The following is a 22,926-nucleotide window of genomic DNA, read 5'->3' as shown; positions in this document are numbered from 1 at the left end:
CGCATCCACTGTTATAATTGTGTAAAGCTCTTCTTTTAAACAAAATAGTACAAAAACCAGGGTCAGTGTTTTCCTTGGTTCTTCTGTCCAGATTAAACAGTGAAAAAGACAGGCTTATTGGTATGCATGTTTTGTGAGGATACTGAATTATAGTTTTTGGTGTTTTGTTTGGTTTTTAAATGGAATGTTTGGGTTACCACTTTTGAGTGGTTGTTTTCTATTGTGAGGTGGTCAGGACGGGAGGCAGGCTGCTCCTGACAACCTCTTCTCCTTACTTGGATTCATCCCATTAAAATCTCAAGATGCCAAGATGTAATAACTCACCTTGTGAGTAAATCCTTTATCCCACACAGACTTTTCAACTCCTTCCCTTGTCTCCCACTTTGAACTTTAGCTGGGCAAAATCCATAGGAGAGATCTGTGGGGCAGTGGAAAATTCAGCTTGAAAACAGTGCTGGTGTTGTGTCAGTGGGATACACATCCAGGTCATGTATAAGAGTCGTGAAATGCTGCTGTGCAGAAGAGGAAAGCTTAGGACTCATTCCAGTCAGACAAGTGGTTACCAGGGTCTCTCTTTCACTGTTACCAGGACACCAGTGCGGATCCTTTAAAAATTCTTTTGAAATCTAAGACTCTTCGGAGTAGCTTGAGTGAGTTTGGGTTATCTACATGTTGTTTCTTTCCAACAACCATAATAAGGGAATGTCTGCACATGACCTCTTCCTCAAAGCAGAGTCAGCTTCAAAGTTAGATCAGGTATGCTCGAGGTCTTGCCAGTTTGAGTTCTGAGCATCTCCACTGGGTCATATTTTTGTTGGCTTTAATTTGTAGCATGGATCACCATGTGCTGTTTCCATTTTGCAGTGAGCTTCTCCAGTTAATAATGAGTGGCCCCATCCTTGCTATGGAGCTCTTAGGAGATGATGCAGTGAGTAAGTGGAGAGCAATAGTGGGGCCAGCAAACCCTGTGACGACTGAGAGTGATACTCTGGACAGCATCTCAGAAAGCTTTGGACATTGTGGCCTCAGAGATGCAGCTCATGGCCCAGATTCAGTTGCTTCAGCTGCTAAAGTAAGTTTTTTACTCTTTCTTGACTGAGGTTTATTTTTACTTTCATCTGCTAACAATGGGATTAGGAATTTCTCATTTTGTTTCCACAGTGGAGTCCAAAACTAGTTTACATATTCTTCATGTGCTCCTTTTTAGCATAGAAAAATAAACTGAAAACAGAAATCTTGTTTATCACAAAAGTGAATCTTGGATGCTTTGATCAGGAGAGCATGCCTGGTCATTTTTAATGTCTCCTGTACATCACAAACCGTGAGTTAATTGCATAATCTCTGTAATCTACCTATAGTCTACCAATGTTGGTCATAAAAAGAAAGGGATTAAACAATTAAATTCTTTTGTGCCCTCTTGTGTTTCACATATCTATTCTCCTTCACAGTTCTCACTAGTGCTCTGTTTGTAGCCTACTTTGCTATTATTGTTCAGAATGAAAAATTAAAAACCAGGCCACTTTGTCATGCTTTGTGCTTTGAGAGGTAACACACTGGACATGGCTTTGCGGAGTTTGGTTCTGTTTTGCTTTGTTTGCCATGTTTCTTTCTCAGTGCTAAGAAAAAGCCCCGGGACTGGGTAATAGATACTATCATTTCTATAGAATTAAGGTGACTTTTGTGTGCATTGTTGTGGGATAGATATGCTAATAAATGATGGCAAGAATAAAATTTATCTCATGGTTGATTGATGTGTCACTGTTGTGTCTCAGCTGCATACCAGTTTAGCTAGGAGAAGATACCAGTTGTTGCTTCCTTGATTCAAGTCTTCCCTCTGTTTAAATTGGAACAGCTGCAGTAGCACAGCTGGAGAGAGACCTGCCTCAGAATACCTAATGAGCTGCCAAGTAATATATGCTAGAAAATGTGCCCAGAGATCATACCCTGGTGCTGAGGGCAGAGCTGGGTAGCCTCCCCTTCTGATGCTGTTAGGCTGTGAGGTTGACTGCAAAGCACGGGCAGTTTTCTGCTGGCCAAGCACTCACCTTGCTGCTCTGCACTGTGTCTGAGCTGCTGGATCCTCTCTCTGTGCTTCAGGTTTTGGCAAGAAATCACATGGTGGACATGAAGAACTTTTTCTGTTGGCTGACTTGATGAACGTACTGCAGACTCAGAAAAAGTTTGGATAAGTGATCTTTTCTGGTGAAAGAGAGTTATAGTCAGCAAAGTCTTTGGAGTTCTGGTTAAATAGTTAGGTGTCTTCAAATATACAGGTGAAAGTTTCTATTTTTTCCTGTGTACTACCATGACAACTGTTCTAGCTTCTGAGCTGAGAGTGTAGGAAAGAGTATCTATTAGCATAAATTCTTGGTTAGAAGCATAAGTATGTGCTTAGGTTTTAGTTTGTTCTTGTTGCATTTCATTATTTTTGAAATGCTGTCTGAAGGCCCTGTTCATTGCACCATTTTTATGACACTGGGATTATTTTGCTGAACATCTGTAGGTGTGTGCATCTTTGTGGTGTTATTGATACCTATCTTTAATAAATCAAACAAAATTGTGAATTTAGTGCCCCTGTGTCTTTATTAATTTTGTAGGCCTAGTATTATATGGCTGTATAGCAGTTGCTATGGAAACTAGTTGGCTGTGCCTGCAGAAGTTTGCTGAAAAGAAGGAATTACAAGATAAAGGGACATAAATGAACTCTCTTGACAGAAAACTGAAGTCTCAACCACATTTAATGAATGTACTGTAAGATGAACAGTTAGAGTGGAAAGCTGCATTGTTCTTTTGATGGCTAAATAACAAGTGAAAGTATGTTTCTGATGCACTGTAAGCTGCTGTCTCTCTGCAGGCCAAATTTTGTAATTTCTTTAGATCAGGAATAAAGGGTAAGGAAATTTTATTTGGTTTTTTTTAAGGCTCCACAAGATTATAGTCTGGCCTTTCATTATGCAAGTCCTTCAGCATTATTGAGTTAATTTCCTTTTATGAATTTTAATGGATAAAACGAAGTGTTAACTATTACACGTATTTTACTGCCTTTTTCTGGCTGCTTCTTTTAGAGTAAATAGCAATTAAGAAAGTGCGACAAGTCCCTTAAATCATGCAGAATTTTTTCAGTAGAAGGATGTAAGGAATGAACCCTATTGTCTCAGGTATGCCCACTTAAAATGTGGATTATTTGCCAGCAGAAAAACAAAAGTGCTTTTTCCTTCTTTTGAAAGATCCATTGTCCAGGATCCAGTGTCCAAGATTCAAAGCATGACAAGTTTGAATTGTGTAATTCTTCAACAAGGTATTACAGAAATTGTTGAAGTACCATGAGCTAAATGAAAGTCTATTCCATTTAAGCTGAGCTAGTAAATTAAGGGAGACAATTGCAGGAAATGGCCTTTAGCATTGCTACTGTTACACAGGAAAAAGTCAAATACATTTGGTACTAGTATTTTTTGGAAGAAATGTTTCCTCTTAAATGGAGATGTGTCATTTCTCTTACTGAATTTGATGGATAGGTACAAAAACGGAACCTGTGTTTTGCACATTTGTTGATTGGCAGATTGTGTAACATATGTGAATAAATGGTATGGAAAAAGTGTGAAGCTGTGAACAGTGGAAAAAATATCACCAAGGAAAGAAACCTGACTGCTAAGTTCACTCCAGTATGGTCTAAGACCCAAGGTATCTGATGGCTAAATAGTGGTGGTGGGAAGAAAGAGATTGAAGGCAAAACGTTTCCTTTGATTTATCTGAGAAATTGAAACAATTGAGTTCATCAGCTTCAATCCATTAGGACTTAAAAAAAAATTATAGGGCTAATAAGGCTTAAGAAGTGACACAGCAATTTTAGATCAAGTTTATTGCTTAAGATGAAAGGAAGAAAATGTAAACAATTTGGAAGGAGGTCCAAATTTACATTTTGTATATGGAAAGAAAACATACTGAGAAATGGATAGTAGTTGTATTTTTGGTCATGTAGAGAATAGAATATTTGAAAAAAAATAAAAAAAAATAAAAAATGTGTATAGGGGAGTGGATTTAGAAGGATACCGAGGAAAAAAGAGTGAGCATTGGTAAAACTGGGAACACCTCTACCAAATTATTGCTGCATCAGCATTTTGAGTGCTCTGAGTGTGAACAGATTGCACTGTAGAACTGAAAAGAAAGACATTGCAAGAAATACTCCAGTCCTGTTTTTATTATTATAGCAATGGTGCCAGAGAGGAGAAGATACATTTGAGATAATATTTTAGGGAAGAAGTATTTGTAGAAAAAAAATCTGTGCTAATGTTAATCTTCTGTGATTATGGATACTTCAGATCTTGTTACTCATGATAAAAGCTGATATGTGCAGCTAGATTAAAATGTGTTTAATTACATTTGTTTTCAGGAGCTGGAGTTGTTCTTTCCCTCCAGTGGAGGTCGTGGACCAGTCAGCAGTGCCAAATTCACAAACTGTACTTGTTGCATTATTAAGCCTCATGCTGTTAATGAAGGTAAGCAATGCAGATAGCAGAGGAGAAAGCAGTATGTGTCCATGGTATCCATGACCATTCCTGTACCCTCTTTTTGGGAGGATGAGACTGTATGAGCACAGGGTGTATTTCACAATATGTGCAACTCTTGCAGATACATTGTCTTTCATACACATTTAGTATTTCTGCAGTTCATTTCTATGAAGAGTGAGTGGGTCATTTGCTTTCCATGCAAATATCTGTTCACTTCAGAATAAGAAGGGAGAGGCAAAAAAGAGAAGGATTAAAACCTATGTGAGGTTTGGCGTATCTTATTGAGACCACTTCCCATGTCCTTGCTCCTGTTTGCCCAGCACAGTCACCTGCAGGAGGTTAGCATCCTCCAAGAGAGTGAAAGCAGGGCACCTAGCCATGATCCAGGGCCCTCCACTCAGGCACTAGCACATCAGATTAAAATAACTCAGAAAGGGAGATTTGTGCTGTTGCAAATCTTCTGAATGCAGTGGGGACAGAAATTAGGAAAGGCTTGTTTATGAAAGTGAGCCAAAGACCTAAAGCATTTGGTTGATTCTGTGATGCTTTCTGTACTGGAGAGTGCCCTGGGAGTTTGAGTATTGGAAATGTTTAATGCTCTACTGTTACCATGCAAAAATGACCTCGCTTGTGTGTCCTGTACTTAGATCCAGGAGCATGTGTAGGAGCAGTGAGTGAAGTAAAATATTTTGACACAGGCACTGAAACAGTATTTTTGAATGCAGAATAAATATCAGCAGTAACAGTTTAGTCATGTTTTTCTTAGTAAGATGCAGGGCACACTGCAACATTCTAATCGCTTCTTTGTAGATAGCTTAAATGGAAACAGCAGAAGTGGCTGGAGCAGTTTCCAGGCCTTTCACACCTCAGGTGGGATGTCTGGAGAGCTTGCTGAAATTTAAAAAAAGGCTTTCACAAGAAGGAGTTTTGTGGTTGCTCCTGATAATGCGCTTGTTATCTCTTCCAGACCTTGCATGGTATCTGCTGCTGATAAGTTTGCCATGCAGCAAAGACACAGTGATGTTTCTTTTACAGAAATATGGGGAGCAGCTGGGACTCTGATTTTACCTAGCTATGTGTTTGCAGAGGACAAGCTTTTCTGTGGCAGGATTGTTAGGGTCCTTCATTTGAGTGTAAAAATAGAGAAGTAGATGGCTTGGACTGGCTTTTTTTAGACTTAAGATAAAATTTCTATTACATACAGAGGTTCAGACTCATCTTTTCCTATTTTTAATCTTACTCATCTCTGTAGTTTTCATAGTGTTCTGTCTGTTCCTTTTTTTTTTTCTTGAACTTTCTTAATTTTTCTGAGTTGCCAGAAGACAAATTGTGACCCTTTTTGCACATCCCTCTGGGAGTATGAGTAGGAGGGTGAGGGTGGTGGTGAGGGTAGGAGGAGGGGGAAGAGGTGGTGTGGATGTAGGTAAACAAAAAATGTATGTGCACATCCAGCTCTTTGCAGTGTGAGTGCTGGTCTTAATGTCCCCTATACAGTCCTGAGGTCTTACAGAGCCTCAGGTCTTAATGTTTCCTATATAGTCCTTTTTCTCACACCACAGAGGTCTGGAAAGTCAGAGGACAGCTGCCAAAAAACAACTAAAATTTGAAAGACAAAAAGTGCACTTTGTGTTCTCCCTCCAAGCTGCTGTGATTACTACCCTCAAAAACAAAGAAATCAGAACTTACTTTTCTATGTCACTTTATTATGGTTTAACTGCAGCTGGCCACCAAACCCCACACAACCACTCACTCACTTCTCAGGGACTGGGAAGAGAATCAGAGGAGTAAAAGTGATGAAACTCATGGGTTAAGATAAGAACAGTTTAGTAGGTAAAGCAAAAGCTGCACGCACAGTCAGGTAAGTGGAAACACAGCAGCTGGAGAGGAAAGGAGAACCTGTGTGGCCTTCAGTGGGAAAAGGTGGTTTGTCAAAGCCAGAGGCATGGAGAGAAAATCATGTGGGTCAAAGCATCAGAGCCTCTTTTGCATTGCAATTTTGATTTGTGCTCTACAAATTTTCAGTATTGAGTATCTAAAAATAAACCTTTTTGCAATTTCCTATGCATTGCTGAGGCTTTGAACTTGGCTATCTAATTACCATGAATATAAGCTACTCATTACATGTTTACAATTACATGAAGTTTCACTTACGTACTTCAGTTTATACGGAGATTTAGTTTTTATTTTTTTAGAGACATTTGGCTGAATTAATTATTTGAATTTTGCTTTTTGGCCCTTTTCCTCAGTGTTTATTTTTCCTCCAGAGTCTGTTGTTGCATAACTGATTCTTAGAAGGAAAAATCTTCCTGATTTTCTGTCCTGGAAGATGATTTGCTTTAATGGCAGCTGTAAACTAGGGTGCTTTTCAGTGAGCTTAACTTGCTGACAAAATGCTGGATGTAATCTCCAGTTTATGCTAGTTAATTCTTGGGCACAGTACTCTCAGGAAATGACTTTGATTGCCACAGCTGGCCTTTCCAGTGATATAGTAGAGGAAAATCAGTGTTGGTTTTATCTCTGGCCTTGCTGCCTCTCTTCTGACGGATGTACAGAAGTGTCAGGTCCTAGGCAGCCACAGCAGCACAGCCCAGCCAACCACAGTGGGACCTGGTGCAGTGCCCAGGCACCTGAGAATTCCTGTAAGCAGGATTGTCAGCATGTCTGCCAGGCTGTAGGGGAACCCTGGCCTGATAAAGGGTCTTGGGGGACTAAGGTGAAGTTTAAGCTCAGCTGTCAAGAGTGTTGGTAATGCTGGCATCGCTGGCCCTCTAGGAATGTGTGCCATGCACATCTCTTAAAGAAGTCAGGCCATAGCTATTTTGTGTCTGGTGTTAGCATAACATCTTCTGTAGAGAGAGGATCAGAAATGGATAGGCCGTGGAAGGCAGTGTAGCCCAGAGCTCTGGACTAGACAGCTTTAGCTCACTGGTGACAGCTCCCAGTGGAGATGGAGACCTTCCTTCTCTGGCTGGCAGCAGTGAGGTGAACTCTGAAGAGGCTTTGCAAGAGCAGTCCAGTTCCTCTTCACTGAGAGCTAGAAGAATGCAAAAGCAACCGGATGCTGCTCCAAGCAAATTTGTTGTGACCAGGGTTGCATCAGGGAGACGTGATGTGGTTTATCCCCTCTAGAATCTGTTAAGTTCTCGGTGTCTTTCAGTTTCCTCCTCTTCTGAGACCAGTTTTCAGTCAAGGAGGATGGTAACTAGTGAGCACAGCTCTAGGATTGTATGGTTAATTTGTTTAATAATTTGAAATTTTTAGTGTGGGTCTGTGTTCTGTAATCCTCCTGCTTCATGGGGTTCTGATTCTGGAGATAAATGATCATAGTTGCAATCACTTAAGTATTCTCTTTTTGCCATTCCCCTCATGTTAGTAGATCTGGATGTATTAGCACTAGTGCCCAGAAGCCAAATGTAAATTCTCCAGAATGGATAAACATCAGTTTAATGCCCTTAGGACAGTTATGATTCGACTGTTTTGTGAGCAGAAATAGCACCCGAGTGGGATTAACTTTTAATATTTTTATGTGTAACAGTTTAGTCATGTTTGCTGTAGGAAGTAGACTTTAGTATTTTTGTGACGGGTTTAAAGTTTCTTTGATGTTTCCTTGGAAAATTAGCAGGCGAAAAATTTTGAAATATAGATGATCAGGCTGTAAAGGCTGAGGTCAGAAGTGTGTAATATGCAAACTGAAAGCCCTGCCTAGAGGCAAGGAAGCCTCTATGGTTTTGAGAGGTCCTAGGCATGAGACTGACTACCCAGACAGGTTTGTTCTCCTTGTATGTGTTAAGCTTGAGATTTTTTTCTAACATTTCTGGTAAGTTAATTCATTTTTCCTCTTAATTAAAAAAAAAATAGTGCTGTCTTCCACAGTATTCTTCAACTAAAGACAATTCAAATCTCATAGAAAATAAAAGGAACAGGAATATCTTCTTGCCAAATGGAAAAGATATTGTGTGGAAATGTGTTTTTAGACCAGTTCTGAGTGGATGATAAAACTTAGAGACCTTATAAAACTTATATTAACTTATAAAACTTATATTAACTTAGTAGCTAGCAGACAAGCTACTAAGCTTGTATAGAAAGTTGTATAACTTTACATTGATTAACAAAACGTTGCACGACAGGAAATCGTAAGAATCTTATTTCCTTCTTTATTCAAAGGCAGAAAAATTCCAATTGAAAGAGTAGTTTGTAGCTCCAAAGACAAATCTAAATGTGATGAAAAGAATACCAAGGATGGTAGTTCAGACTCAGGCAGGTACAGAAACAAGGTTTACTTATGTAGAATCTCAAGCAAATTTACTGTACAGGAGAGAGTGAGGAGAGGACTGTAGAGCATGGGAATCCAGCATTGTAGTGGATTATCTGACTGCAGACAGCTGAAGAACTGTCCTGACACACAGTACACTTGTTGCTCTTTGAAAGAGAGAAGGCATTACTATGAAAATGTCCAGTTCACCTCCATATAATGTTACTTACATTGTGTGTAGTTAGGAAATTGAATAAGCTGGAAAAGAAAGAGGATGATATAGTAGAGATACAAACATATTATCATTCTCAGCATGACTTACCTATTTTATAGTTTTTTCTCAAGGCAATTTGTATTCATTAGATACAAAAACTCTGGAAACTGTTATCATTTTTTTTCCCCTTTGAGACATATGTTTGAATAATTAAGTGTTTTTATTTTCAGGAGACCTAGAATTAGAACAGGGTTTTCAGAAAACTGCCTTGAGAAAAAATGAGGAGTCCAATTTTCTCATAAGTTATCTGAAAGTACATCTTCTGTCTGTGATAAGTGTGCAGATAATAGAAAGGTGACTGTTTGAATAATTAAGTGTTTTTATTTTCAGGAGACCTAGAATTAGAACAGGGTTTTCAGAAAACTGCCTTGAGAAAAAATGAGGAGTCCAATTTTCTCATAAGTTATCTGAAAGTACATCTGTCTGTGATAAGTGTGCAGGTAATAGAAAGGTGAAGTGCAGATGCTGTGGAGTTCACCCATTGTAGGCAGAACCTTTCTTTGGATTTTGTCTACAAGATTGAGTGCAAAGGGGCATCAGTGCTAGCCTTGATGAACTTAACGATTTGAAGTGTGGAAGGAATTATTTGCAGATAGAATCTGGAAGTAAAAAAAAATAAATTGTGGAATGAACACAAATCTTTGCAGCTACTTTAAAGTGGATGGTTTGAGATGTGACCTCAGGGTATTCCCACATGCAATATGGCAATCTTAGTGCTGCAGTCGTGTTACTAACTAGTAAAACACTGCTTTCAGCTGCAGGCATTTTTTTGCAGACTTCCCCAGGGAGGAGAGGTATTTTATGTCAAATGAAATGCAGTTTGTTTCTTGTGTTTTCCTTGAATATATATAATATATAGGATGTTGAAGCATTTGGTGGTGTCTAGTGGTGCTGGGATTTTTTTGGTTGGTTGTTTGGTTAGGTTTTTTTCTCTTTAGACAAGCTAGAAAAAAGTGGTTAAAGTGAAAACAACCTACTTTGCCACTTCATTACCGTTTTTTAGAATAAGAAAAAATTTGCTTTCATGAGATCTGTCATCCATACGCTTCCATCTGTGTTGTTAATTCTTTGCTGTAGTTGTAATGATGGATATTCCTTGCCTGGGATGTTTAATTTTGAAACCAAGCCCATAGTGTTTCTCCTTTATTTCTGCCTGTAGTTTTAGCACCTTAGTATTGGTTTCCCAGCTTAGAGTGATTCTGAATTTCAGTGACTACTGGGAAAGTGACGTTATTTTTTTGATGTATGAAAAATATATTTTACATTTGAATAGATTTTGGTAGGGGAGGAGGTGAACTGAATTGGAAATCCTTTCTGACAGTTTGAGACAGGAAGGAAGAGGAGGAGATACACTTCAGAGAACCAAACAAATCAAATGGCACAGCCAATCCTTGCTGAAGCTCATAAATATCCTCCAACTGGAAAGAATGTATTTGCTGCTGTGTTCAGTAGACTTACACTGGTGGTGTTCATGTTACTGGAAATCGTCTCTGTGCAGGGATGATGGTATTATCATTAAAAAAAAAAGACATTAGAAATGAGTGTTTTCTACTGCATTTTGGGATTTTCACTTGTAAAGGGTTAGAGAAAAGTCAATGTTAAGAGTGGACCAGAATAGTGAAACTTCTTTCATACCAAGGAAACTGATGAATCAGGAGTGTATAATTTCATTGGAATCAGTCAGTGGTTGATGGGCATTTGCCAGCATGTCTTTTGTGAAGGAAAATATGCTGTATTGATCTCTGAATTCTCCAAGTATGCTTTCTCTAAAGGAAGGTAAAACAGTGTAAGGTAGCCTAATTCACTTGGTTATCAGTCCCCTTGTGAAAGTTCTTTGCTGCCAGGAAACCAGAATTTTCCTTTACTGGAATAATTTGTATGTTTAGGTCTTTACAACATAGGCATCTTCATAGCTTTAAATGTTTTCCTGAATGTTGGGCTGGACATGAGCATGTAAAATTAAAAGGGTTTTACAAATGAAGTCTTATGAGGCATCCTGGGGCCAGTTCTTGTCAATATTGTCATTAGTGGCTTGGATGGGTGAGGACAGAGCATGCTTGCAATGTTCACACATAGTACCGAGTGCCTACTGAAATTTTGAAGGATGTGAACAGAACATTTCTGTAAACAGAACATCAGAACATTCATTCATGATGAATTGCAGAAATTATGTGATGCAAAGATGATGGAACTAAATATAAACTGCATAACACTACTGTGGAGAAGGGAAAATAAATGCAAAGAAATAAAATAAAGAAGAACTGGCAGAGTATCAGTGAAAAGTTTGAGAAATTGTTGGTGTAGTGATGAAACAGGCACAATCTGTGTTCACTGTGTACCCACTAGTTCTCCTTAATGCAAATCCAACTTGCTTATCATATCCAGTTTCTGGGCACTCTGTTTCAAAAAGAACAAAAAAAGAGAGCAAAAGAATAAGAAATTTTGCCAATGGAAACTTTATGGGTTTAATTTATTTAACCTGAGATGGGTAAGACAGGGACATACAGCTTTCTGTATGTCCCTGTAATAAATATGAGCATATTTACTAATTTAGAAGAAAGAAGATTTAATGTAATCATTAAGGAATATTTTGTAGCGTATCACTGGCCTGATGTTTGGTGATGTAACGGAACCTGAAATTTTTGTGAACATTTTAGGAAAATGAAAAAAATGTGGCCATGCCTAATCTAACTCACTGTACCTTGGAGTAAAAGGTAAATATATTGAAGTCTCTTCTTTTACTGCCCTTTTCAAATCAGGGTGTAAGGAGAAAGATGATATACTGGATCTGAAAACAGCCAAGGCACAGAATATAGGAATATGTGGGAAATAAATTATAGAGCTTACAGTGTATTTACTATTGTTCAAGGACAGTGAACTTTCCAGATTGTAGGGGATCACATGAAGATTTTAACCTCCAGAATTCATTTAATTGACAGTGAAATAATAGATTAAAGTTATTGTTTGTAATTATGAGCTAACGCACATTCCAAGGAGTGATTTTAAACACTTCATCTTTGTAGCTGTAACCATTCATGAGAAGTCCCATGCACAGTGGTCAGGAGGAATAACCAGAGAAAAGGAAAGATATGCTACTAAGATTGTGTGAATGGTTTGAATTACAATACTAGATGCCTTCATATAATCCAGTGGTACAGCCTCAGCTAAAAATATAATATTTAGTTTTGTTCACACATAAGGAATAAGCAAAAATAAATGAAACTCATTATAGCCATAGAAACATTCTACATGCTAAAATGATTGACCATAATCTTAAGTTAAAAGAAAAATAAAATCTGATTGGATGTGCTAAAGGAGTGTAAAGTAATGAACATTGTGAAAGAAAGAGCAAAGCAAACTGGATATTTCTTTTGAAACTTTCTCTTAACACAAGAACAAAGAAAGACAGAAAACGAAGCTTTTCTGGGTTTTGGGTTTTTTTTGAGATACACAGCTGTCAGTTTGAGTTCAGCATAACTGTTGCACAAATACTGACTTTTCTTCATAATATTGCTTTCTTCTTCAAATTTTCTTCTCCAATGGCTCACACTGCCCACCCAAATTGCTGGATACTTTGTGTAGTCTGGCTCTGATCTTTGCCTTAGATTTCTCTATTTGCCTTTGTATCTGAAAGGTGTGACTCTTCCCATCTGTTCCCATGCAAGAGTTGCCAGAATACCTTTTTTCCCCTATGGATTTTCATCATTTTGCATCTTATAATGCCCTGTTTGGCATTCACATGTGTGGTCTTGCCTTGTTCATAGCAGTTCAGAAAGTTTCAGCTAAAATTAAGCCTTTGAACCTTCCGCCTCCTTTGAATGTGTCAGTTCCCATTCTCAGCTGTGTCACACACTTGGTCGTTTTGGTTTCAAGGCCCCCTGAGATTTAATATCTGCATGCATAATTTTTCTTGTGCTAGCAGTATCCTGACTTCTATTTTCCAGTAAGGCCATGGTGATATCTTTGTTTTTACTCCTTTAATTTTTAGTATTTTCAAAGAATATTTTCTGTAAAGGTTTTTACCAGTGCTGCAGTGTTGACAAAGTTCTCCATAAATGTCTGTAAAACTGCCCTTCAAACTTCTTGAGGTTCTCCTTTAATATAGTACCTAGACAGAAATGAGGGATAATGGAAAATCCTGGACTCTATCACTATGAACAATATTCTCTCAGCATTTTCTCACAAGCTCCTCTCTCTCCCATCTGTATCCACTGGTCTTTTCTTTCCCTCCTCATCACTAGCCTGGGTGGCTTTTGAGGTCCCCCTCTCCTTTGTTGCATCTCAGGAGACCCTCTGTCATTCCCTGGTGTGCCAGAGCACAGGTGCAAATTGACTGTATATCCTTTTTCACACAGTACACAGTGGGGCTGGGATACCAATAATTATAGATTATTACCATGACCAAACTTTTGGGGAGTCTAGAAATGGTGTATTTATGCCGCATAGTAAAAATGCGTAGAGTTATGTTATTCCTAAGTAGAAAAAGAAGAAGAGAGAAACCTTGTTCTTCAGGGTATAGGTTGACCAACTGACAGGAAGAAGTACACTTTTTGAGAGGACATTTGTCATTTACTTACTGACCAGTGTTTTTCAATGTTGTCTGAAACGAAGATTAGCAAGAACTTCAACTGAAATACATTGCAGGAGGGCCCAACTCTAAATCCCACTTTTCTATCTTCTAGAGTTCAAAAAGGACTTTGCTTGGAGTCAAGCCTGATTGTGGTTCTCTGGAGTTTTGAAATAGGACTTTACCACTTGGCAGGAAAGAATCAGATTTTTTGATTATACTATGAAGCAAAATTGCATTTTAAAATGTCAGAAAAAGACATGAAATTAAATTGCTACTTATAGTTACTGATACGTTAAGCACCCAGTACAGGTTACTTTTAGAAATATGTTACTGGATGAGGTGGATCATCAATCTGATCAGCCATGGCAGTTTTTGTATTCCTGTCAAAAACCCCCTGATGTTTAAGAGGAATTATTTTTAATTATTGGAAGGATTTTAAAAAATTACATATGAAGGCTGAGATGAGGAATCTAGTTCTTGCCTTTCTTTGAGAGCAGTCTGCTATCTTGCCTAATGAGCTTTTAACAGAGGAATGGTTAAATTAGGAAACAGGTCAAGAAGAAAAGGAAGACAATGAAACATTCCTACTCCTAGGGGTGATGGTTCATAGTGTACAGGGACTGAAAGGTCCCAGTAGCACAGCTGCTGTGGCTCATTGATTAAAGTTAAAAGTGACTTGCATTAAACTGTTTCATTTTATCCCAATGCATAATTCTGCAAACAGTGGTAACATTTTTCAGTCTGGTGTCTTCCCTGCTACTTTCTGTTTCTTAATTGAGGACAATTTTCAAATACTGTATGTTGTAAAGCAACAAAGGTATAATATCAGTGTACTGAGGAAGTCTTGGTACTTTATCATTTTACCTGATTAAAATATATTGGAAAATTATTTCTGTCTATATTGGAAAATTATGTCCTGTACTAGGTATGTAGTAATATAATGCTGCCCAGCAGACAAAAAATGTGTGCTCGTGCTCCCTTTCTTTCACTCTTTGTGCTTGGATTAGTGTTAAATTCCCTCAGTTGTATTTAGTAATGCTTGGGATTCTTTTGTACTTTAAGACTGAAAATTCATCATAACTGGTGCCTAATCTGTGGCTTTGATTTGTGTTCTTACTGTAATTACATTTTAAATATTCACTGACCCTTTTTGAAGGGTCCTTAGAAAGTTGTTTTTTCACTACAGATTTGGATTTTAAAGTTGAAAAGAACTGTTGAAAGCTGCTGAAATGGCACTCTAATTAGCTCATATTTTCCTGAGCCTTATCTGCTCCCAAAGAAGAGGATATGTCCCAGTTCAGTCATGCAGCTGGCTGAAAGCTTCAGACAGATCCCAAGCTGAGCCTTGAGCTTACATTATCTGTTGCTTGGGGATTGCCTTTGTGCTTTTTGTTTCTATTTTGGTTCAGGTAGAATTTGAAAGGCAAATGGAAAGCAAAGTGTCCCTAGGAGGAATGATACATGGATTGCCCAAACTGGGACAAGGGAGGGCAAATCACTGGATCTGTGGATCGGTGCTGCCACTGGCAACTTGCTTATGCTCCTCTGCCTCAATTTCCATATCTTGGAAGTGGAGCTAACATCCTGCTTTGCAAACATAAATGAAACCTCATGGCCCTTCTTCCTCAAGGCACTTTGAATTTTGTGGATGAGGTGTCTTTCTGTCTGAATGCTGACAAGTCCTTTGGTTAAGCATTTTGGATGTTGCAGACATAGGCAATTTCTCTGGAGCAATGAAGTGCTCTGCTGCTCTGATGAGTGAGAGTGAACTCAGAAATATAGTGTAGAGGAAAATCTTGAGAGATTTATCACAATTATTAACGAAACCTTGCATTAAACACCTTTATGCAAAGGTCTTTAATCTTAAAGTCTCCTATCTCCTCTCTACACAAGAGATAGGTCTTAGTGACTTCAGTAGAGAAACAGCCCAGAAAGCTGGGCTTTTGCTTCTCTAAAACATGGATTTTATTTGTAGCATGTAAAACTGCTGAAGACAAAAGTTCTGTAAAAAGCAGATTCTCCATAGTACCCCATAACTTGATGTATTTTAATTAGATCCTTGCTGGCTTAGAGTGCCTATGCAAGTAGCCCATTCTTGACTGATAAAGTGTGAAATGGATATCTGTCAGGCAAAGCAGCCATCCCTTACCTTTCTCATAGCTTTTTCCCTGCAAGTGACAGTGACCATTTATCTGCCAGTGCCCTTTCTTCATCTTTGCTGGTTTCTAGTGAAGCAGTTGACCAGAGTGTTGTCTTTGAAGATTGAGAATGAGGAAATGTTTATGCTGTGTCACATATTTAATTAGTTAATTAAATTAGTTAATTAATTAAATGCATTTATTTATTCAATTTGTTTATTCATTTCGTGAATGATTCCCAGCCAGTCACTTGATCTCTTTACAAACTGCCCATTCATCTCTGAAAACAAGAGTGAAGGCTCACTGCCTCAGTGGAATCTGTGTGGAAGCATATGAGATGCTCAGCCTTTCCAGCAGGGTGGACAAAAAGAAACCAGAGCTCTGGGTTCTCTCTCTGATGTGGTCTTGCATTTCCTGGGCAAACCTGTCCAAGTCCCTTCATTTTGTGGTTGCAATTTTTTTTTTTTTAATCTTAAAAAAGGGGGATTTTTTTTTCCTTTGGGTTCACAGTAGTGTTAAAAGGAAACTTTTACCAAAACGTGGTGGAACATATAGTGGGATAGGAATTGTATTTGCCTCTGCTCGTTTCTATGTTCTATAAACATAGAAAGAGCTGCATGTACTGAAATCTCAGGTATTCCCTTCAGTAGCTGGAAGATTTTTGGAAGAAATATGCAATATTTTGTAGAGGGAAGGCTTTTCTACACAAACCTTAGTGTGAAAATGTGATAGAAAATACTTGAGACATGGATTTTTTTCATATTCATTTGTAAATACAATTTTTGAAAGCCTTTCAACCCTCAGTCTCGTTTGCTCAGAGCTTCCACTGACCTTTTGATGTGGAGGGAAGCTCCCCAGTCCTATGCCACAGGTATTAGAAGGCTGTATCTCAAGCATGCTATAACTTCCATACTATCTTTGTTTTATTCTCATCTCCTAAATGTATGCAGCACTAAATATCCTGCAATTTAAAGACTACTTAATAAAAGGATCTGATGACCAGGAGTCACATCCTGCCGTTGTCATTTGTTACAGGGTATTTTTCTGTGATTAAGTCTTTTCTAGATAAATGTCCAGAAATTCTCTGAAATTCACTCACACAGAGTAATGTGCTTGGCTGACATAATCTTCAAAATGGCCTGATCTTATAAGCATGGGCAAATCTAAAATATACATTCGATGGAAAATCAGTGGTTCTTGTTTTCTGAAGTTCCATGTTTTGTTTTACAACATCATTCAGTCTTTAGGATGTGTTCTGGAGAGAATAAGCAACAGTATCATCAGCAATAGCATATTTGTGAGCTGTAAACTTAGAAGGAATAGGTTATTTTGCACCAATGTGATTTTCCCATCGCAGACATGAGCTCCTGTGCTAGTTTACTGGCAACATTTGTTATCATCCTGCATTGTTTCTGGCTTAAAGTAGGACCTGCAAAAAGAAAAAGACAGATGATGCTCTGAATTGGTGACTGATTAAGCGTCAGTATTGCCAGGGTCTTCATTAAAAATCTAAATCTTGGTCTTGCAGCAACTGGGTGTCTTGCAGTTGATCTGAGAAAAGCAAAGCCTTCACTAATTACCTTTTTTAATAGAAATGCTTTTCAACACCTGCATGGAGTTTAATTATTTGAAGCCATCAACATGTAAGCTCATAGAGAACACAGTGTGAACTCAACTCTGTTCTCTTCTTCCTCTCAAGCATTACACAAACACTGTTTTTTCAGTTTGGGAATAAGCAGTATATTGGCATAATACCTTTCAGTAGTAAAATCTGCTTTTTGAAATTGAGTGCTGTATTTTCCATGTTTCCTCAGGGCTTTCTGGAAAGATTATAAAAGCCATCCTCAAGGAAGGATTTGAGATCTCAGCTTTGCAGATGGTAGGTTTCCTTTTGTGTGTTTCTATGATAAACAGAAGTTGGAGTAGTGCTGTATGCACGTCATAGCTGTGCACAGGTGTCTTCCTGCAGTATAAAACTCTTGTGTAGGCTGTAGCAGTGTTTTGGGATCAGCATTGTCCTTGTGATATTTGTGTTTTAGTATCTGGCTGATCAGCTAATCTGTTTCTGTTTGCTTGGTGACCTTGAGCCAAGATACTTCACTTCCCTGTATCTGAGTTTCCCTGTAGTTAGCAGGGAGGTAATTATATTCGCCTTTTCTGGAGCAATTTGAGATATCTTTTTGAAATGTACTAGCTAAGATTAATTAAACTATTGTTAATATCCTTCCTTAATTTTTTTAAAAATATATATTTAGTATGAATTATGGGGAATGCTTTTAAAGGTACTTGAGGGGTTTTGACACCCTGAATACCCTCAGCAGTTAAAGGGATTTGGCACAGAGATTGTTCCCAAGAGTTCTGCCCTTCAGTTGTGGTGAGAGTCTCAAGATCTGACATTCTTCTGTCACTCAATTTCTATCACAAATGAAGAATAGTCCCTTTCTTAGTGGGATCAGCCAACATTGCATTGTCTGCTTGTATTTGATGTGGAAAAAGATACTGTGTGCTATGTTGCTTGTGCCATCACTAAGTTGCTGACAAGCTTCATATTGCAATATTAAAGCCATTCCTTTTACCTAGTAAAAGTTAGACGATTCTGAATGTTTGCTGGTTAAGAATGGGTGTCTTTGTATTCCTGTTTTTGTTTAATATAGACTGGCTAACGTTTTGGTTTTTTTAGTTCAACATGGAGCGTCCAAATGTGGAAGAATTTTATGAGATTTACAAAGGCGTTGTCCCTGAATACCTGGTAAGCATAAGTTTAACAGGAATCTGTTTAAAAATAAAATATGCTCAAGTGAGGAAATTACCACATTTCTTATTGCTTGGGATTGTGATGTGGTTTCTTTTATGAACCTGGTATTGTACAGTTCTAGTCTGTTCTCAAATAAATTAATTCATTGTGAGAATTGTGTTATGTGTGTCATAATCAAGGAGAGCCTTACATGAAAATTGTTCAGTCGAGGAATTTGTAAAATACAACAGAGACATGTCTCCGGCTTCCCCCAGAAAAGTTATTTTATTGATGTTGAGCTATGAGAATGTATCACACCTGCGTCTTTCTTTGGTTGGATGTTGTAACAGTGGCTTGGACCAAAATACATATTAATTTTATTTACAATGAGGCTGCTGTGTTGGAGGCTTTCGTAATGACATCTTGAACTATTCTTTGGTTTATTTATGTGACTTCCGTAAATATTCAGAAAAATTAAGAAGTTTGAGATATGCTGTAATCCCAGTGGACATCTGAGGCTCTCTATAGTATTATGCTTTCTTGTACTGTCACGTAAAACTTCCTGACTGCAGATAGAACAATGGGAATACAAGAAGATGAGTTTGTATTTCTGGATCACCTTGTCTCAGAGGATTTTGGTTCCTTTTACTCATAGTAATTTTTACTTTACTGTGTAATTTGCTCATAGTAATGAGTTTAGCTTCACTGCCATGCTATTATGTTGCAAATTATCCTTAAATTTTAAATGGTTACATTATTGTAAGTTTTCTACATATTTACTAATATTACTCTGAAAATGATTTTTTTTCTTCCTCCTTTATGATCGTTCAGGCTAACTAATTTCAACGGGGTTTGTAGATTTGTCTTTAAATAGGTTAGAAGTGCTGTTCACTCTCAGATTGGGGGATACTCATAAAGCCTCCTCTGAAAATCATTTTTGACAAGTACCAAAGGGGGATTGGACAGGCATACTTGTGGGTATGTGGCAGAATTTAAAAATTGAAGTATCTGACCAGTATTTCAGGGTCTGGGGAGTCCTGTAGTGCTGCAAAAGTCTCTGCTTTGAACAAAATGGGAAATCTCTAACCCTCTAACAAGTTGCAAATTTTAGTTATATAATTTAATTGGAGAGTTACTCAGAAGGGAAGTTGACATTTAAACAAGGTAAGTCAATAAATAAAATGCGTTGTAGGTGATGTCAAGAAAAGTGAGAATCTGGGGCTCTGTCCTGGAAGTTATATTGTTGGATTGACTCAGTTGAAAAGAAATAAAATTAATATTTTCATGCACTCAATATCTAAAAAGCAGAAAACAGAAAAGCTAATCATGATGGTAAAGGGTTCTAGAGAAGGCACACATAGGAACAGCAATGGATATTGCTGGTGCAGTCCAAATAGGAAAGTGTGTTACAAAACAGGATATTGGAAAAAGAATATGACCAATTCTGTATGTGACTCAGAACATCTGTTTTGATCTAAATTTTATTTATCATTCCAAAAATAACTCAGCAGAGAAGATACTAGCATCCAGAAATCCTTTTAAAAAACTGTAGTTCCGTTTCTTCTGGTTATTTTTTGTCAGTCAGATAAAGGTTTGACATTGTATATAAAGTATTCTGTGAAAAGAGAAAGCTGTACAATTGCCCAAAATTTTAGCTTTGTTAGTATCTCCTACATGGGATTTTACATATTGTTGCTTAGTTTTTCTGCTGTTTTGCTTTGTATTTCGTACTCTCGCCAGAATAGAAAATGGGGGAAAAGAAGTGAGATTATTTCAGCTCAGAATTCACTTTGTTAATCAAAAATCCTTGCGCTTGATGCACCTTCCGGAATGGTTCTGGCTGACCAGACAAACCATGCTATTTGATGAATAAATTATTTGCCAGCGAAAATTTGATGTATCTGTGACTGGGATCCTCACCAGACAAGTGCTGTCTGCTATTTAGACTCAGCTTTGGACTTGATGATGCTGCGTAAGTAGATCAGGCTTGTCTGACACAGAATCACCTGCCTCTGTGCTGTACCTGGTGGCAGCTGGTCTTCAGGTCTTCAGCTGTGTGCAGTAATGAAGGAGTCAGGAGTAACTTCAGTCATGTTGTTCACTGTTGCTGGTGGGATGTTTGTGCTGAGACAGAAACAATTAAAAGAGGAAGAAACTGTTTACTGTTTCTTAGCAGAATGAAATACATGGGCTTTTGACCTGTTTTGAACAGAGGATCTGTTGGTGATGAAACAGTTTTTGCAATTAAAATATTTATTTATGTTGTAGAGCATGAAGCTAGTCTGCACTCTTTTCATGTCCTTAATGAATACTTCTACCTAAATTTCCTAGGATCTGGTTGATGATAGAGGCACCAGACAAAATTCAGAGAGGGGAGCTTAGGCACACGTTCTCAGTATGGAATCTAGTATGGGGATAGCAGCTTTTGGAACAGTGCTGCTTGACTCAGAGTCATTGTGTATTTATTTTCTGTCATGATTCATAGAAGGACGAGAAGGACTTAGTTGTTATTTTCCTTCTGCTCTTTCATCACTCTGTATGCTTTGCCATGGCTCATCTTTGATCTGCCTGTGGCTGATGGGCATGATTGCAGAGCCTTGCTAGTCCTTACCTATCCTCGCTTACTTTCTGTTTTGTCTTCCCTCATTGGTTTTGATTCCTTTAATTGTCTTGATTTGTTTAAAACTTGTCTGTCCAGATTTCTAGACAAGTATGCAATTATAAGGGCATGATTTAAAAAAGAAAGTCAGACTGGAACATCAAAATAGATTCTTTCTGCTTGTGAAACCTATACCTCTAATTAACAAACTCCAAATTGGCACTAATGCCCAGAGTTAATTTAAGCTTATGAAAACTAAGACCAATCTTCATCACCCACACAGAACTCACGATGTCTCTTTACTCTTCTGGAGACTCCAGGGAAACAGATGATTTCACTGTAACTGAGATCCTGATATTAGTACATCACAAGAATGTTGCCAGACCCTTTCCCTAACAGGTTGTGCCACAGGCACGGATTCTGTTGGTTTGTGTGTTTCAGCTCCTGTAGTAATCTGTGAGGAAAAGATAGAGAGAACCAAAAGCCCAGGAGACATTTTAATGACTTAAAGCCATTGAGTGAGTGTATATTTGAAAACAGATATAGGCTGTGTACTGTGCTTCTGGCAGGGAACATTGCTGCCTGTGGAACTGGCTGAACATAGCATGATTTTTCAGGTTTAAAACCCAGCAAAGTGCATTCCAGTGATTCAGTCTAGTTTGACAAGTTACTGCCATGGAATATAGGTCCAGATCAATGAGGATGTACCTACAAAAGAATTTAAAGTATTGTGGTTGGTGTTATGTGCTATTCAGAATCCTGTTGAAGCTGAATATCCAATTTTTCTCAATTTCCTCCTTCTAAACCAAGTAGCAAATTGGAAAACATTTCTTTTGTGGTGAAAACCAATGGTATCTGTTTAGTGTCCTCACTTTCCTAAATGCATACTTCTTAATTGTTCCTTTCCTATAAATTTGGGCCTTGTTTTGGGGAGAAATGCAACCCTTGCTGAAACCCAAAGTGTTCAACTTTTTTCCATCTGCTTTCTCTTCCAGGAGATGATTTCAGAATTGTGTTCAGGCCCCTGCATAGCAATGGAGATTAGACAATTCGATCCTTCAAAAGTGTTCAGAGACTTCTGTGGTCCTACTGACCCTGTAAGTACTTTCTTGAGTGATAAATAATGCATAAAAAATTGATGTTCTAAGTGAATTAAAGTGTCAAAATGTGGTATGGCTGCCACATGCCTGCTGCTTTCATTAGGAACATGTCAGTATTACATTATTATACGAGGTCAGACACTGACCTTGGTGGACCAATTTGCAAATACTTTAGCAACCTTTCTGATCTTACCTAAACCAAATTATAAAATACTGTGATGACATTTATGTGAAAGGAAAGCTATCTAGGCAAAAATATCTGTTAAAGGATTCACAAATATAAGAATGCAAAGCTTCAGAGCCCTGGAATGAGCAGTTATTTCTTGTGGATGCTAGTGTGATCACATGTTAATTTACTGCAGTCTGTGGCATTCTCCTAGGATGAAACTGAAAGGAGAATAGGTTCCTTTGATTTTTAAAAGGAAGCAAACAAAAAAGTGTGTCAAAGTTCTCTTACCTGTTTGCTTCTAGCTTTTATTTTTCATTTCTTGAGGTGTATAATTACATATCTGTAAATACTGTGTGCAATTTGAAGACAGGCATAAGTACTGTCTCAAAAAGTTTGCAGATTTCTGTTAAACAGTGAAGCCTGATCTATGCACAAGAGCAATGAGGTGAAAGGCAATTTGCAGGCAGTGAAGTCAGGGTTTGTATGTTTTTCTTGTTATGATTTAATGTTTTATTGCAGACTTGAGGAAAGTCACCAATCTTCTTGGAAAATAATCACACAGATGAATGTTTGAAGGGGAGA

At 38.0% G+C, this 22,926-nt stretch overlaps 1 protein-coding gene across 4 annotated transcripts in view; it reads left to right on the top strand.

Annotated features, from left to right (window-relative positions):
- The window catches only part of NME7 (NME/NM23 family member 7), a 91,430-nt gene that overhangs the window by 32,746 nt on the left and 35,758 nt on the right, over positions 1 to 22,926 (top strand). For all 4 annotated transcript variants that reach the window (XM_039717930.1, XM_039717929.1, XM_039717931.1 and 1 more), the window contains 5 exons: positions 865 to 1,072; positions 4,391 to 4,496; positions 17,557 to 17,621; positions 18,423 to 18,491; positions 22,071 to 22,172. In XM_039717930.1, the coding sequence (XP_039573864.1) occupies positions 865 to 1,072; positions 4,391 to 4,496; positions 17,557 to 17,621; positions 18,423 to 18,491; positions 22,071 to 22,172 (550 nt within the window). The remainder of the gene's footprint in view (positions 1 to 864; positions 1,073 to 4,390; positions 4,497 to 17,556; positions 17,622 to 18,422; positions 18,492 to 22,070; positions 22,173 to 22,926) is intronic.

The sequence above is a fragment of the Passer montanus genome, unplaced genomic scaffold (assembly GCF_014805655.1).
Source record: "Passer montanus isolate IOZ18808 unplaced genomic scaffold, ASM1480565v1 scaffold39, whole genome shotgun sequence".
In the NCBI taxonomy this organism is placed as follows: Eukaryota; Metazoa; Chordata; class Aves; order Passeriformes; family Passeridae; genus Passer; species Passer montanus.
Note: the sequence above shows the minus strand (reverse complement) of the source record. Positions and strands in the feature narration are given on the sequence as shown.